At 46.5% G+C, this 16118-nt stretch overlaps 1 protein-coding gene across 3 annotated transcripts in view; it reads left to right on the top strand.

Annotated features, from left to right (window-relative positions):
- Window positions 1-737: 737 nt before the first annotated feature.
- SERINC5 (serine incorporator 5) overlaps window positions 738-16118 on the top strand; it is a 99039-nt gene continuing 83658 nt past the window's right edge. The window contains exon 1 of one of the 3 annotated variants that reach the window (XM_078067131.1): window positions 738-913. In XM_078067131.1, the coding sequence (XP_077923257.1) occupies window positions 887-913 (27 nt within the window). In that variant the 5' untranslated portion in view covers window positions 738-886. The remainder of the gene's footprint in view (window positions 914-16118) is intronic. The other 2 variants (XM_078067133.1, XM_078067132.1) reach the window with 2 other exon arrangements.

Raw genomic sequence — 16118 nt, forward strand, 5'->3', positions numbered from 1 at the left:
ACTAGGGGCGCTATCTTCTGCATGTAATAAGCAATTACTGGGGACCCTTTTTAAAGTGAGGTGGGGTGAAAGGAAGCAGGGATGCAAAGTGAGTCCATGGGCAGGGATGGAGGCTGGAAAATAGATCAATATCCAGGGAAGCGAAAAGGGCTCTCACCGAATCCCCCAAAGTGCCCTGGGAAAGACAGGGCCTAACAGCCAAGTGCCCATGGCTTCAAAGAAGCTTGGGAAGTGGGGACTTCTCCCAAGTTGTTTAGTTTTCCTGGCAGAGGAGGGAGATAAAGGGATTTCAGAAACAGGGATCCAGGGGAGATCTCAGTCGGCGCGAGGCAGAGAGCTGACCAGCACTCGGTGGTCCGTCCCTACTGCGTCGGTTCGGTGCAGGTCACTCCGCAATCGCTCAGTTAAGGATCTGAGGTTACAGGAGTTAGCCATCAGCTCTTTCATCGGAGCCGAGGGAGGAGGGAGGCAGACTGAGCGCTGGCACACCGGCGTGCGTAGGAGCACTGGGACGCCGGGCCCGCCCGACGGTGGGCGGACTTCGGAGCCCAGCGCCGCACCGGGAAGTGATCGCCGCCGCCCCGCCGCCTGACGCCAGCGGAAGTGCGAGCCCCGGGCGAGCCTGCTCGGAGGCGGAGCGCCCGGGAAGGGGCGGGAGCGGGGCGGGGCTGAGGGTGGCCGTGGCTCGAGGAGGCGGGCGGGGCCTGCAGCGGCGGGGCGGGGCTTGGCGGTGGTTGTTTTCACCCAGGCTGCGGTGCCTGGCTTTCGCCTGGGGCTGCTCGGCGTGGAGGAGTGAGCTGCTCCAGAAAGGGGCGGTCGCCGCTGGAGGTAGCCAGGAGGGCCGGAGCGGAGCGGGCGAGTCAGCCCGTGGTCGTCGGCCGCCGCGATGTCAGCGCAGTGCTGTGCGGGCCAGGTGAGCGGGGGGGAGGTCAGGGGGGCGATGGATCGGACTACGGGACCAGGAGCCTAGGCCACCGCCGGCTTCCCTGCATGCGCGCCCCAGATCCGCGGCTGTAAGTGGGCCGGGGGGTGGGTCGTCTGGGGCTGACACTGCGCAGACTGGATGAGTGCATCGGGCCGGAGCACGGCGGGCAGCCGTCGGGGAAACCCTGTGCCGTGGGCGGGCTGGAGGGACACGGGGAAGCCCGAGAGGAGACCCCGAGGTCTTCCGGTCAGGTCTTAGGGACTTCGCTTAGGGCGGGGCAGGCAGGGCTCGGGCGAAGGAACCCGACTGTCCCCGGAGAATTTCCCCTCCTCCTCCTGGCACGAGTGTGTGGTGCTGAGCTCAGTAGCCCACCGGCTCTGCCTACCCGAAGAGCCCAGAAAAAGACGTGCGTTTGGGCAACGTCTCCTTTCTCATGCCGCGAACAAAACTCGGATCATATGGCCCAGGCAGCTTGCACTTGGCATCTAGCAAACCTAGAGCATTGGCTCTGTGCCTTCGAGAACGTCTCGAAACCTTGTTTCCAAACTATGTTGCTCAGGGCCGGGTGCAGGGAACACTCAGCCCTGCTTCCTGAGTTTCCCGACGCAACCCTGGCTGGACGCAGCCCGGCTGCCTGGGCAGAGCGCGAGCCTTCCCGTCCCTCCTTTTAACTGAACTTGCCAGTTACACACATATAATATCTTAAAACATACATGTCTACTTGGGATAGGCGACTCCTGCTGGTTAGTAGCGCATCTGGGGAGAATTACTAGGTTTTAACTCTTTTAATGCTAATTTTACACCTTCCCGCTGAGTAAGAAACTACGAAGTAGGTAAAGTCTTCGGATGCGGAGCTGCCTCCTCCCTATCCTCTCTAGTCTGTACAGCATTTCTGTACACAATTTTAATGGTGTGTTTTTTCAAATGAATCCAACTCCGGGGGCATTCAGGTACTGGGATGTTCTTGCTTTCTAATACATTCAGCCTTAGGGCAATCAAGGCCAGTCCGTAAGTGATGGAGGGGTTCAACTGTGAGTTTCTGTAACTGGCCGATTATACTGGCAGATAATCTGTTCCCCTTCCAGTGGCTATGTGAAGTTATCCTGGTTTTTGAGGTCTAATACAGTACTTGGCATGCATTCACGTTGGCCTTTTCAAACATGGGGAAATTGAGGTTTTTGTGGGTTTTCTTCGGTTTTTATTCTTAAGTAATCTCCATACCGAACCTGGGGTTCAAACTCACGACCCAAGACCAAGAGTCACGTGGTCCACTGACTGAGCCAGCCAGGTCCTCCTGAAAATTGAGGTTTTTAACTTGAGGTGTAATGACTTGCCTTAAGTCAGGCAAGGAGAGAGATGATGCTTACCACCTTGCCAGGGCTTTTGAGACCAAGGTGGATGGGAAAGGCTATTTTCTGAATGTTCTCAATCTCAAAGCGTTGCAAATCTTTAATTGTTGTTTGAGATGCTTTCCAATTTGATGCCACACTTCCCATTATTTAGTAATTACAGATATTTAGGGGCATTTGTCCTCCCCTAGTCCTTTGAAAGCCCCTTGAGGCCTTCTGTGACTCCAAGCAGCTAATTTAGGGCTTTGAAAATGATTACCAGTACTCAAGTGGTCTTGTAAAAGAATTATTGGTATGGTTGATATTTTGGCAGGATTTAATGACTTGTTTCTAAAATCCCCCTCTCAGGACTTTGGAAAGAACCAAATCCTGGCCATTCATCACAGGAAAGTTAACTTCTGCTTTCTCTGGGCTGCTTGAGGCAACACTGTGGTGGGTCTCAAGGCAGTGAGGGGTTGATGACACTGATTTTATCCGGATGGGGCTATTAAGGAGTGTACGTTAAAAAAAACCTCATAACACCATCAGAAGCTAAGTCTACCGTGGGGCCTGGGTGGCTCAGTCGTTAAGCGTCTGCCTTCGGCTCAGGTCATGATCCCAGGGTCCTGGGATGGAGCCCCGCACCGGGCTCCCTGCTCAGCAGGAAGCCTGCTTCTCCCTCTTCCACTCCCCCTGCTTGTGTTCCCTCTCTCGCTGTCTCTTTCTGTCAAAAAAAAAAAAAAGCTAAGTCTTCCAATCTTTTCATTTAAAAATTTTTTTTAAATTATAATGAATGAACGAATGAGTTTTTCTATTCTACCAATCTTGTTTGTTTAATTTGAGCACCTATGAACTGTTTTTACTCATAGCATTTCTTTTTTTTTTTTAATTTATTTATTTATTTGTCAGGGAGAGAGAGGGAGAGAGCGAGAGCACACAAGCAGGAGAAGTGGCAGGCAGAGGGAGAAGCAGGCTTCCCGCTGAGCAAGGAGCCCGATGTGGGACTCGGTCCCAGGACCCTGGGATTATGACCTGAACTGGAGGCAGATGCTTAACCGACTGAGCCACCCAGGCTTCCCTTGCACAGCATTACTGATATCAAATGTGTAGGGTTCCTCAGCCCCCGCCCCCCCGCCACCAACCAGTTTCCCAACTCCCCGCACACCAACTGGACTTACAACAATTCAATTCAGTTATGACACCACAGGCTTAGTCGGATAAGACTGTCTCGCCCCGCATTTCAGGTGCCAGTCACAAGTCTCCTGGGCCTCCCATACCCAGGAGGAAAACCAAATCTCTGTTTCTGGTTATATCACAATATCACAGCACCTACTATGTGCCAGGAGCTAGGGATAGGGCCATGAGCCAGGCAGACATCATCTCTGCCCTCAGTCGTCCCGTTGTGGGTGGGGGCATCCCATAAACATGTTAACAATGAAACGGTCAGTACTAGTACTGTAACCAGACCTGGTGGCAGAGGGGCTTTGGGTAGCTTGCTGGGGAAGCCTGTCTGAGAAGATGCTCCTGGAACTGAGACTGATCAGTAAGGAGAGGCATCCATGGCAAGGTCTGGGTAAGGAGCCTTTCAGGGTTTTCGGGGAACGGAAGGGAGTCCAGGGTGTCATCAGTGAAGCAGATGAGGTAGAGAGGCAGGCAGGTCTGGATGTGGCCAGCAACTGTCAGCCACGTTTGGAGTTCGGGTTTTGTTCCCGTTCCAGTGAGGGCTGTGGTTTGATTTACGCTTAGATCACTTTGGGAGCTGTGAAGACTCAGCTGTATCAGGGACTAGAGTGGAGGCAGGGAGAGCAGTCAGAGCTGTTCATTCAGTGAATATTTTTTAACTGCCTCCTCTGTGTGCAAGCAGGCTGTAGCAGTGAGCACAAATGCCTCCCGATGGAGCTGAAATCTTGGCCATCTGCTGTTGCTGTAGTCCGAGGAGGAGAGCGTGTTTTATCTTAACATAGGCTGTCGTGTTTACAGTGCGGTGTTGTGGGCTTCTGGGCTAATTTTAGAGGTAGAATTGGACTTTTGTGTGGATTAGGAGTGGGGTGTGGGAATGAGAGCTATTCTGGATTTGTCCCCGGCAACTGGATTGATGATGGTGCCATTTACTAGGTGAGATAGGAGGCTAAAGATTTTATGAATTTATTTGACAGAAAGAGTGAGCGAGAGAGGGAACACAAGCAGGGGGCAGAGGCAGAGGGAGAAGCAGACTCCCCTGCTGAGCAGGGAGCCCAACGCGGGGCTCGATCCCAGGACCCTGGGATCACGACCCGAGCCAAAGGCAGACAACTGACTGAGCCACCCAGGCGCCCCCAGTTGGATGTTTAAATTGGGAGAAGTTTGGGGGCACCTGGCTGGCTCAGTCGGTAGAGCATGCGACTCTTGATCTTGGGGTTGAGTTCCAAACCCACATTGGGTGTAGAGATTACCTAAAAATAAAATCTTTTTTTTTTTTTTTTAAGATTTTATTTCTTTATTTGACAGAGAGAGACACAGTGAGAGAGGGAACTCAAGCAGGGGGAGTGGGAGAGGGAGAAGCAGGCCTCCCGCAGAGCAGGGAGCCTGATGTGGGGCTCGATCCCAGGACTCTGGGATCATGACCTGAGCTGAAGGCAGACACTTAACGACTGAGCCACCCAGGCACCCCTTAAATTTTTTTTTAAAGATTTATTTATTTGACAGAGAGAGAGAGAGAGAGCGCGCGAGAGCAGGAACACAAGCAGGGGAAGCAGGAGAGGGAGAAGCAGGCTTCCTGCTGAGCCAGGACCCTGGGATCATGACCTGAGCCAAAGGCAGACGCTTAACTGACTGAGCCACCCAGGCACCCCCTAAAAATAAAATCTTAAAAAAAAAATTGGGAGAAATTTGAGGTTGGTAATAGAAATTTTGGGGACTTTAACTGAAGACCTTTAGGAAAAATGTGTAAGCCAGAAAAGAGCTACGGACTCAGTTCAGGGTTTGAATTGGGTAATCTGGACAACCAGGGCTGGTGTGAATGTGCGCATTTTACCTACCCTCTATTATCCTTGGTTTTCCTCAACTGTAGAATGGGTGTGATAATACCTCCTGGGGTTATTTTGAGGAATACATGGGATCTAGACATACAGTCTCTAAAAACATGGTTTGGCACAGAGTAAGGAACCCCAAAACTCTTAGTTTGTTACTGGCCAATACCCACCTGCGCCTGGACATTCTCCAGGTCATCTTATTTTTGCACAGACTCTGATAAGCACTTAGATTTTGCTTATGCTGTTGCTAATGGATGCTAATGGAAGGAGAGATGACAGGAGAGAGTGGTCACTCAACACTTTGTGGGTACCCAGCGCTGTGGCAGGTCCCTGAAGACTAGATGATGAACAAAGCTTCCTTGCTCTCCTGAAACTTAAGGGCTAGTTGGGGTAGAAATGTGGGGAAAGCTAGCTACAGAAAATGATGGTACACACTGTCAGCGGAGAAATGAGTTGTGTAATTGAAAAATCTAGACAGTGCTTTCAGGGCAATTTGAGAATAAAGCTTGACAGGATTTACTCCAGGCAAGTGTAAGCATTAATGATAGTAGTAGCAATAGCTGAAGTTTATTTCCTGCCCACAATGTGCTCGCTGTTGTCTACCTACCTGTCGCTGTTATAGCGTACATTTTTCACAACAACCTAAACGGGCGATTAATGTTCTAATTGGCCTCCTTTTGCAGGGGAGGCAACTGAAGTACAGAGAAATAAATGAACTTGACTGATATTACATGGCGGTGGAGCCAGGCCTTGAACACTGGTCTATCTGACTCAAGTTGGGGCTCTTAACTACAAGACTGCCATCCTTTATTATTCTGATTATGTATAAATAATCAGTAACAGTTGCTCATTAGCGTTGTGTATCATGAGCCTCAGGCAGTTTTGAATACACAGCTGCTGGACTGCTTTGATAGATATTGGTAGTTGCCAGTGGTTGTGGGTGGGTAGGGTTTAGCTTCTTCCAGATGAAATTCTACCACACATGCAGATGTTTATTGGCAGGCAGGTACAGAACAGTCACGCAACCTGATCTGAGGCTTCATTAAGTCCCAGCTCTTTGCCCTTCTTGGTACACTGACATGGACCTTGCACGTTCACCTGCATCACTAGACGCAGCTGTATTCTAGTGTGCAGGACCTACCAAGGCTGCCAAGCTCGCAGGACCACATGGATGGATCACAGCCATGGTGCCATTCCCGGTTGCACATTCACTCTCCAGTGGTGGTCGAGCCAGTTCATGTAAGGGCATGAATGCCCTGGCCAAGGTATTTCCAGCCAGATCGTATTAATCACTGAGACTTTCCCCAGTGAAAGCCCATTTCTAATGTCTGTTAGGTTAGTTTTAAGTCTCGAATGCCACCAGGAACTATCCATGGTCAAAGACACATAAAGCTTGATGTTAAAGCAGTGAAAACCTTTTATTCTGTAGCCACTGACAGTGGGGAAAAGAGCTGAGCTCTATTCCCATTTGCCCAGAGTTTTCAAGGGGAAATGAGGGAGTAGGGAGGAGTGAGTGGGGCCCAGTAGAGTTAGGGAAGTGAAAAGTTACAGGCGTGGTTAGTGTCCTTGTGATTAGGCCAGCTGTGTCTGCTAGTTGGCAAGTTAAGATTGTCCTTCCACTGAGACTGTCCTTTTTGATGATTACTTTTCCAAGGAATGGCATGTGGGTCCTTGAGGAAGACACTCCAGAGTCGTAGGAAATACATATACATCTCAAAGGGACAGGAAGAATTCATAATTGTAAGCCCTCTTTGGTAAATGCTCTAAGAAAGGGAGGCCAGGGCATATCTCAGGTGTTGGCTAGGGTTTGTGCAGAGTTGCTTTGTGTCAAGATTTCTTGGGAGTTTTCACCATTTCTCACCATGACTATGTTGGTTAACAAAACCGGGGTTCATCGGAGTTAGAGGTCACCAAAGCCCACGCAGGAGACTTAGAGTGTGGCTTCTGAGGAAGTGTTAGCTGTCATCAGGGGATCTGATCACCTCCAGACTGGAGCTTAAAACACACACACACACGCACGCAGTCCATGAAGACCTGTACAAAAAGTAAATAAGCTCAAGAAGCATTTCCTTAGTAATGATCTTCCCCTGGCTTTGAAAGTTCTTTCTGAACATGCACTTAGATCTGCGCAAAGCACATACTGCTTGGAATCTGATGGACAGGAATTGTTTCCTGGTTACTGCATGTATGGGCTTCCTCTCTCCCCCTAGACAGAGCTCATACTATGACCTCGCTGAACCCCCTGTTGAGTGCTTTTGGTTACAAAACTCTTTCTCCCTACAGCTCTTTGTTTATGGTGATTGGAAATGTTAGGTCCTCGTGATATCATGTGATGCTTCCACCCTTGGAAGGGATCCAGGCACAAAAGTTTATTCTATCCATGACTGGTGTGTTTTTGAACTTTTGGGGGGTATTTGTGAAACGGGGGAAAACATCACACTTATCACCCAGAGAACCATATTTTGATATTTTAAAGTCCAGCCACCCATATTTAGTATATATGATTTTACTTCGCAAAATTAGGGTTATGCTGTAGGTGCTGTATTTTGTCCTACTCTTTTTGTGGAATTATTGGGTGATCAAGGGAGTTTTTGTTCTTTTGGTTTTTTTTTTTTTTTTTAACTAATCTCTTCTCCCAATGTGGGGCTCAACTCACAACCCCAAGATCAAGAATTGCAGGTGCTACTGGCTGGGTCAGCCAGGTGCCCCTTGGTCAGGGAAGTTTTGAACAGACACAAGCCACTCCTTTGCAGCCATTAATGTTTTTTGGGCTGACATTCAGGTGTAGATATTCTTCAGCCTTCAAACATGATGACTTCTCCAGAGGTGTTAAATAAAGTTGAATGAGTGAAAGGTACTTAATAAGCATAAGTTAATAGGTTTGTGTGCTTTTCTATTTCTAAAAGATCAAAAATAATGAAGAAAATCTGAATTACACCCCCTTTCGATGCCATCATTGACAATATATTTCAGTCATTTCTAACATTTTCTTTAACTTTGATCTTTCTCCTTACCTTTATTTGTATAGCTACTACCTATCTAGATGGTGTTTGAGTCATTATTTTCCTGCTGTATGAAGGTGCTCATCTCTGTTTCAGTTACATTAAGTCTGAGTCCTGTCTTCTTATCAGTAGTATCAGCACTTTTACTTTTCTGTTCATTTTTGTACAATGCAGGCAGAATGCACTGAAGTGCCCACCTAGTTGCTCCCCCACACTGACAAAGGGTGGTGATTGGCTGGTGTGGAACTGTTGGCTCATATTCCTCACTGGTGAGCTGATACAGAAAGAGCGTTCGGAGATGTGTAGTCAGGCAAGTTGAGGTTGTTGGGGAGATAAGTCTGTCACATATCTTATGTGTGAGAGAATGAGGGTGGCCATGTTGGCTGGAGAGTTAGCGTAAGGGTTGTTCACCCAGATTTGTTTTCTTGGGTTGCTTTATAGCTGACCTGGGCGAGCTGACAAATAGCTTTGGGTAGAACTAAACACTGACAGTTCCATTTTATCTTCTTTTTTTAAAAGATTTTATTTATTTATTTGAGAGAGAGAATGAGAGAGAGAGAGTACATGAGAAGGGGGAGGGTCAGAGGGAGAAGTAGACTCCCTGCTGAGCAGGGAACCCAATGCGGGATTCGATCCCGGGACTCCAGGATCATGACCTGAGCCGAAGGCAGTCGCTTAACCAACTGAGCCACCCAGGTGCCCCCATTTTATCTTTTGAATTGTTTTCAGTGCCTGTAATTATAACTATAACATAACTATTGTTCAAGAAAAAAATTTAACTGAGTAAATTCTAAAGATCTAATTGGCTTTATTAATTAATTCATGAACCCGGCAGCATCCCATCTAGCAAGTAGAATGGTTTTTAAAGGTAGAGCGGGAGGGGTACCTGGGTGGCTCAGTCGGTTAAACGTCTGCCTTCGGCTCAGGTCATTTTCCCAGGGTCCTGGGATCGAGCCCCACATCAGGCTCCCCGCTCCTAGGGGAGCCTGCTTCTCCCCCTGCCTGCCACCCCCCCGCCTGCACGCTCTCTCTCTCTTTCTGTCAAATAAATAAATAAAATCTTTTAAAAAATTAAAAAAAAATTAAAAATAAAGGTCGAGGGGGTGGAAAAGGAATGGTTTTTAAAGGTAGAGAAGGGTGGAAAAAGAAATTATTAGCAAAGAATTCATTGTTTTAGGCAAGGTCGCCCTCTTAGGGGAGGAGAATGGATGTATCCGTACATTTCCCGGTGCTGACAGGGATATTCCATGGCAGCTGGTTAAAGGTTACATTTTTGGAGGGTTGAAACTGCAGTTAGGTTAGGTAATAGGTCTTCATTTACTGATTTGGGGTCTTAACCTAAGTGGCACCATTTTGGGTGTGTGGTTTTCTTTTTAACACTGTAACGATCCTGTGTTCTGTGTGTCCAGTCAAGCAGCACTGTTAGTGAAGTTTCGTTACATTTTGTTGTTGTCAGTTGAATTTAAGGTTGACATTGGATCCTGAGAGCAATATTGATCAAGTTACTAATCGGTGATTATCTTTAATGATCAGGTTTTCCAAGTAGTCTAAAGTGAACCTTTGCAAGATTTTTGAACATAATGTGGGAGTCAGTGTGGTGTGTGTAAGGAAATTCAAATATCAAATAATGGATTGATTTGGTTACATAAAACATCTGTTTGAATTTTATTCTATTTTTTTTTTTTTAAGATTTATTTATTTATTTATTTGACAGAGAGAGAGAGAGAGACAGCGAGAGAGGGAACACAAGCAGGGGGAGTGGGAGAGGGAGAAGCAGGCTTCCCGCCGAGCACTGAATCTGATGCGAGACTCGATCCCAGGGCCCTGGGACCATGACCTGAGCCGAAGGCAGACGCTTAACGACTGAGCCACCCAGGCGCCCATCTGTTTGAATTTTAAAGGAAACAGGATTTTACTTTGGCTTTTCTTCTGTAGTTTTCCTTCTGAGATTAAAGCTGAGCTGATGTTTAAGGAAAGCAGCTGTTACGGAAAAAGTTTGAGTGGATTTTCATCACAAATTTTGAAACAACTTGCAGGTTTGAAGTAAGGTTGCAGTATACAGTGATTAAACAGCATTCTTCCCCCTCATGAAAACTGTCTAGTCAAAACAAAAGTAGGAAAAACACATGCACACAACCCCTTAAATCTTATTTATGCAGAGATAACCAGGAGAGCTGGAGAATCAGACTTCTGTTTGTTTAAGTATTGTTTTTATAAACTGGCCAACTACACTTTGAAACAAAGCCCACAAGGTCTTCATAGGATTTATTTTCCAGTTTTTTGTTCTTGCATTATATCTCAGTAATTTCACAGAGGGCTGAGTCTCCTAATGCTCTGATCCTTAGTGTATGTGGTTCACCAAAACAAGGAGGAATTCAGCCTTTTGTTGCTGACTCCATGCTTACTGAACTCCTCCAGTGGTATTCTGAGAAACAATGGCAGTATTTTGTAACCATAGCAACGAAAAATGTTCTCTGTAATAGGATTCTTTATCAGTATGAATTTTCCTCAGCTTTGGTAGCATTATTCCTGTTAAATAACAAAAGATCCAACCAAGTAAAATTTAAGGACCTAATTGGCTTTACTAATCGATTCATGAATGGGCAGCATTCCATCTAGTAAGTAGAAGGGAGCTTCACAGGTCTACAGAAAAGGAAGGGTTTTCTTTTCCTTTTTTTTTTTTTTTTTTTTTAAGATTTTATTTATTTGAGAGAGAGCGAGAGTCTCAAGCAGTCTGTATGCTGAGCGCTGAGCCCACGCAGGGCTCAATCCCACGTCCCCGAGACCAGGATCTGAGCGGAAACCAAGAGTTGGACACCCAGCCGACTGTACCTCCTAGGCACCCCAAAAGGGAAGGGTTTTCAGAAGTAGGACGGAGAGAGCAAAAGGAAATTTTGGTACAGAATCCATTGTTTTAGGCAACGTTGCCTTCCTAAGGGGAGCAGAAGGGGAAGGAGTCTATCAGTAAACTTTATAGTGCTGACCAGGAAATTCTGTGTTGACTAGCTAAAAGTTATATTTTCAGGGGTTGAAACTGCAGTTCAGTTCACCTAAGAGACACCATTTGGGGCCTGTGGTTTTCTTTTTAACATTCCTAAGGACACTGGCGACTTCTTTGCTGTTTGGGGGGTGGGGGGGGGAAAGCTTACAACCCCTAAAGCAATATGTCAGTTGATAAATATTCACTGGGTACCTAGAATGATATTAGTTCAAGGCGTTAACTAGGTCTACTTTCATGCTTGGGAGCAACTAGTGAAGTGATGCTGAATTTTCTTAGTATAAGATCTCTCCTGGGCAGAACTTCTTCAGAGACCTGGATTGAGGTTGGTGTATCTCAGCTTTGGAGCTTTTATGCCTGTGAAAGGGGAGGAAGCAGCGGGTTCACTGGGGGGACACTTCCTTAGGAGTAAATGAACCAACCCAGGGGAGCAGGTGGGGAGCTGGGTCCTCAGGAATGGGCTCTGGTGGTTTCTGTACAGCCCTGTGGTTACATAGTGTTTCATCCGAGAGGGTTCTTGCCATTTTTCAGCTTCTCAAAGGAATCTTATGACCTCAAAAAAACCTCACGTAGAACGATAAGGGAAAGACCAACAGTGGAGATCTTTCCATTTAACAGACAGGCTTTCGGGGCGCCTGGCTGGGTCAGTCAGTGGAGCATGCAACTCTTGATCTCGGGGTTGTAAATTCGAGCCCCAGGTTGGGTGTAGAGATTACTTAAAAATAAAATCTGAAAGCAAAACAAAAAACCAAACCCCAAACTTTAAAAGGCAGACATTCCTGTAGCAAACATAGAAAGAGAATAAAGCAGTGGAGGGTACAGCTTGCCTGGAAAGGAAAGAGCATGGGGGTCTGGGGTGGGAGAGGTTTGGACTTTGTCAGATGACACCCTACACCCTAGAAGTTCTTAAGGGACAGTCCAAGATTCCTGGGGGTTTTGGCAGCCTTGGTTTCCAAGGAGCAGAAGCTATGGCACTGTGGGTTAGAGACTACTGGGGAGCTAAGGAACTGATCTTTTAAGCTAAGGTTATGATCTTTTAAGACCCATGGCAATGGAGGGGAGATCAGTAGCTAGATGTGGGAGATGTGGGATTTCAGTGGAGAGTGGTTTGGGGTGTTAAAAAACAAAATTCTACTGAGTAAAATGGAAGATCTAATTGGCCTTATTAAATGGTTCTTGAATTGGGGGGCGCCTGGCTGGCTCAGTCAGTGGAACATGTGATTCTTGATTTCAGGGTTGTGGGTTCAGGTCCCACGTTGGGTGTAGAGATTACTTAAAAATAAAAAAAATTTTTTTTTTTCAAAAAAACCCAATTCATGAATTGGGCAGCATCCCATCTAGCAAATAGAAAGGAGCTTCAAGAAGTTTTAGGAAATGGGGAGGTTTTTATAGGAAGGAGAGTGGGGCAAGGAAGTTATTAGCAAAAAAAAAAAGGAAAAAGAAAGGATTGTTTTAGGCAAGGTCACTTTCCCTTAGTGGGAAGAGCAGGGAGTCTTTTTTTTTTTTTTTTTTTAAAGATTTTATTTATTTATTTGACAGAGAGAGACACAGCAAGAGAGGGAACACAAGCAGGGGGAGTGGAAGAGGGAGAAGCAGGCTTCCTGCGGAGCAGAGAGCCCGATGTGGGGCTCAGTTCCAGGACTCTGGGATTGTGACCTGAGCCAAAGGCAGACGCTTAACGACTGAGCCACCCAGGCGCCCCAGGGAGTCTTTTTTTTTAAGATTTTATTTATTTATTTGAGAGAGAGAGTGAGCGAGAGAGAGCACAAGCAGGGGGAGTGGCAGGCAGAGGGTGAAGCAGGGTCCCTACCAAGCAAGGAGCCCGATGAGGGACTCGATCCCAGGACCCTGGGATCATGACCCCAGTCAAAGACAGACGCTTAACTGACTGAGTCACCCAGGCTTCCCGAGCAGGGGGTCTTAACATGCAGATTTTACAGATGTTAAATGGTTAAGAAGGGGGGCACCTGGGTGGCTCAGTCAGTTAGGCCTCTGCCTTCGGCTCTGGTCATGATCTCAGGGCCCTCATTGGACTCCCTGCTCAGTGGGGAGCCTGCTTCTCCCTCTCTCCGCAGCTCCCCCTGCTTGTGCTTTCTCTCTCTCTCAGATAAATAGATAAAATCTTTAAAAAAAAAAATGGTTAAGAAGAAATACATAAATACTATGAAAAGTTTGGCACTTTATTTTGAAAAGGTCTGAAATTTGCTTGTGGAAATGGGTGTTGGAAGAGTTGCAGCTTATGAGTTACTGTGAAGTCGTGGAAGGAAGTTATCTGAAATTGGATGGAAAGGTGTAACACCACGTGTGTTTTTGGAAGTTCGTAAGTGCTGGTTGAACTGAGTTGTGTGCATTTCATGTATTCCTGTGCAGCTCAGTACAGCTGCGTATGTATACTCTTCTACCTTCAGTGACTATCTCTCCCAGACAAAATTACGCATCCTATTATGTTCAAATTGTTCTCTAACATGGCAGGGGAGAAAAAAGTTTTCTTTGACTCTCCTAGCATCTCTGGCGGACACAGACAGATTAACAGGAGAAAACCATACACATTTATTGAATGTAAGGTTTATGTGACTTGGGAGCCCTATAAGAAATGGTGAAACCTACTTGCTTTTATATTAGGTTGAACAAAGAGAGGCAGTTGTGTGGAAAAGTGATTTAACTTTATGGGGATACTTACTAGAAAGATAAGAATTATTTTAATAAGGTCTGTTTTAATAGGATACTCTCCATCTCAACTTCTGGTCTTTCATAAGAATGTCTTCCTCCTGGTACAGGGAGGGCACCTTTCTTATGGGAATTTATCTCCTCTTTTCAGGAAGAAAAAGGAAGGTCAGAGCACCCTTCTTGAACCTGCTGTTTCTCAAGTGCCTTTAACTCAAAACACTCTATGCCAAAGTATCATATTTTAGGGTGACATGCTCTGAATTCTTAATATCAGTCCTGTTGGGGGGCACCTGGGGGGCTCAGTCGGTTGAGCATCCGACTCGTAGTTTCAGCTCAGGTTATGATTTTCATGGTTGTGGGATCGAGTCCCATGTCAGGCTCTGTGCTCAGTGCAGAATCTGCTTCAGATTCTTTCTCCCTCTCCCTCTGCCCCTGCCTGCTCACTCGAGTGCTCGCTCTCTCTCAAATAAATAAATAAAATCTTAAAAAAATATATCAATTCTGTTCGAACAAATTTGTGGGGTTTTTTGTTTTTTGTTTTTTTTTTAAAGATTTTATTTATTTATCTGAGAGAGAGAATGGGAGAGAGAGAGCCTGAGAGGGGGGAGGGTCAGAGGGAGAAGCAGACTCCCCGCTGAGCGGGGAGCCTGATGCAGGACTCGATCCTGGGACTCCAGGATCACAACCTGAGCTAAAGGCAGTTGCTTAACCAACTGAGCCACCCAGGCGCCCCAAATTTGTGTTTTTAAAGCAAGTATAGCAGGACGGACTATAGGATGAATAGCTCAGAAGCACTGGATGTTGGCGACCTTCTTCACTAAGGCTGACCAACAAGTTCACACTCCTGTTAGCTGCATGAGGGAGAAGCTGACCCTCCTGCCTCCCTTTGGATCAGCTCCCAGAAAGCTGATGCTTGAAGTGGCTGGAAGGGTCTTCTGCTCGTCCTACCCAATTGTGCTGAGATTTCTTGTACTATAATAAGCAAATACAGAGACAGGAACTTCCTATCTTTGGAAGCAACTCTTCTTCATTTTTGGGAGCTCTGGTTTAATTCTTCCTGTGGGCCTCCCAAGGCTGAAATGACCCGCCAGCTAGGATCTTGGAGAGGGAGGTGACAGTTTTGTATAATAGTCAGAAGAGGCAGGTGGTGTTGAAGGTGGGCATACGCTGTGGCTCCCGGGCCAGAAGAGGCCCACAGTTGGGTTGATCCTGCTGGTTGTGGGAACCCCAGCATCCACCCAAACCATAAACTGTAAATTAGGACATGCTAACAAAGGGGAATTGGACCTCTGGCTATGAGAAATTTTAGTTGGAAGCCAAAATATTTGGAACTCTTAGCACACACAGATAGTTTTTAAGGGTAATGGTCAGGCAGTTTGAAATGAGAACCATCTTGGGAAGTGTTTGGTTGGCGGCAAGCCACCTAAAGTCTCACTCCTGACTTTCTGATGGGAGTGATATCTGTCACTCCTGGTCATTGGGTTACTGTTTTGGGATGGCCTGTGGCCTGTGAGAATCTGGGAAGTCACAGGTGACTGCTGGATCTAGAAGGATCCTTAAGGGAGTGACACGCCCACCCTCTCACATCACTGAAGAGGAGAGAGGCCCCCAGAGCTCAGGTCCTCTTCCAAGGCAACAGCACATCAGGGCCCAGGGCCTGCCACCTTGCTCCCCTGGCCTTGGCCATGCTCAGTGCCCAGTACACAGTTCTTAAATGACAAGAGAGTGAATGGGTGGCTTTTTATTTATTTATTTATTTATTTATTTATTTATTTATTTTTATCCTGAAGATGTCTATTGTCTTTGCAGAGCAGTTCGACAAAGAACTCATGGCTATAGATTTTAAACATCTTACGGTTGATGTCCCATATTGGTTTTTGAGACCATGTTTTGCTGTAATAAGATCAGTGTACACCTTTTGTCCTCTCTCTTCCTTTAAACTCCCAAATAATCATTTACCTTTTTTTTCCCCAGAAAGTTTTGCTCTGTCCATGGATTATGGGATTTAACAGAAAGCAATTTTTAAGAATGTGCTTTCCTACCAAGTGATGTCATTTGTGAAAGTTGCAGGTTGCTGAATAAGAGGTATTAGGCCATTTAGAAAGAGCTGGTTAACCAGGGAGCCGCTCTATGCAAATTATTATGCCGAGCAGTAGCTTCTGGTTGCAGGCTTTGAAAAGCATGCAG

The sequence above is a fragment of the Halichoerus grypus genome, chromosome 2 (genome assembly GCF_964656455.1).
Source record: "Halichoerus grypus chromosome 2, mHalGry1.hap1.1, whole genome shotgun sequence".
In the NCBI taxonomy this organism is placed as follows: domain Eukaryota; kingdom Metazoa; phylum Chordata; class Mammalia; order Carnivora; family Phocidae; genus Halichoerus; species Halichoerus grypus.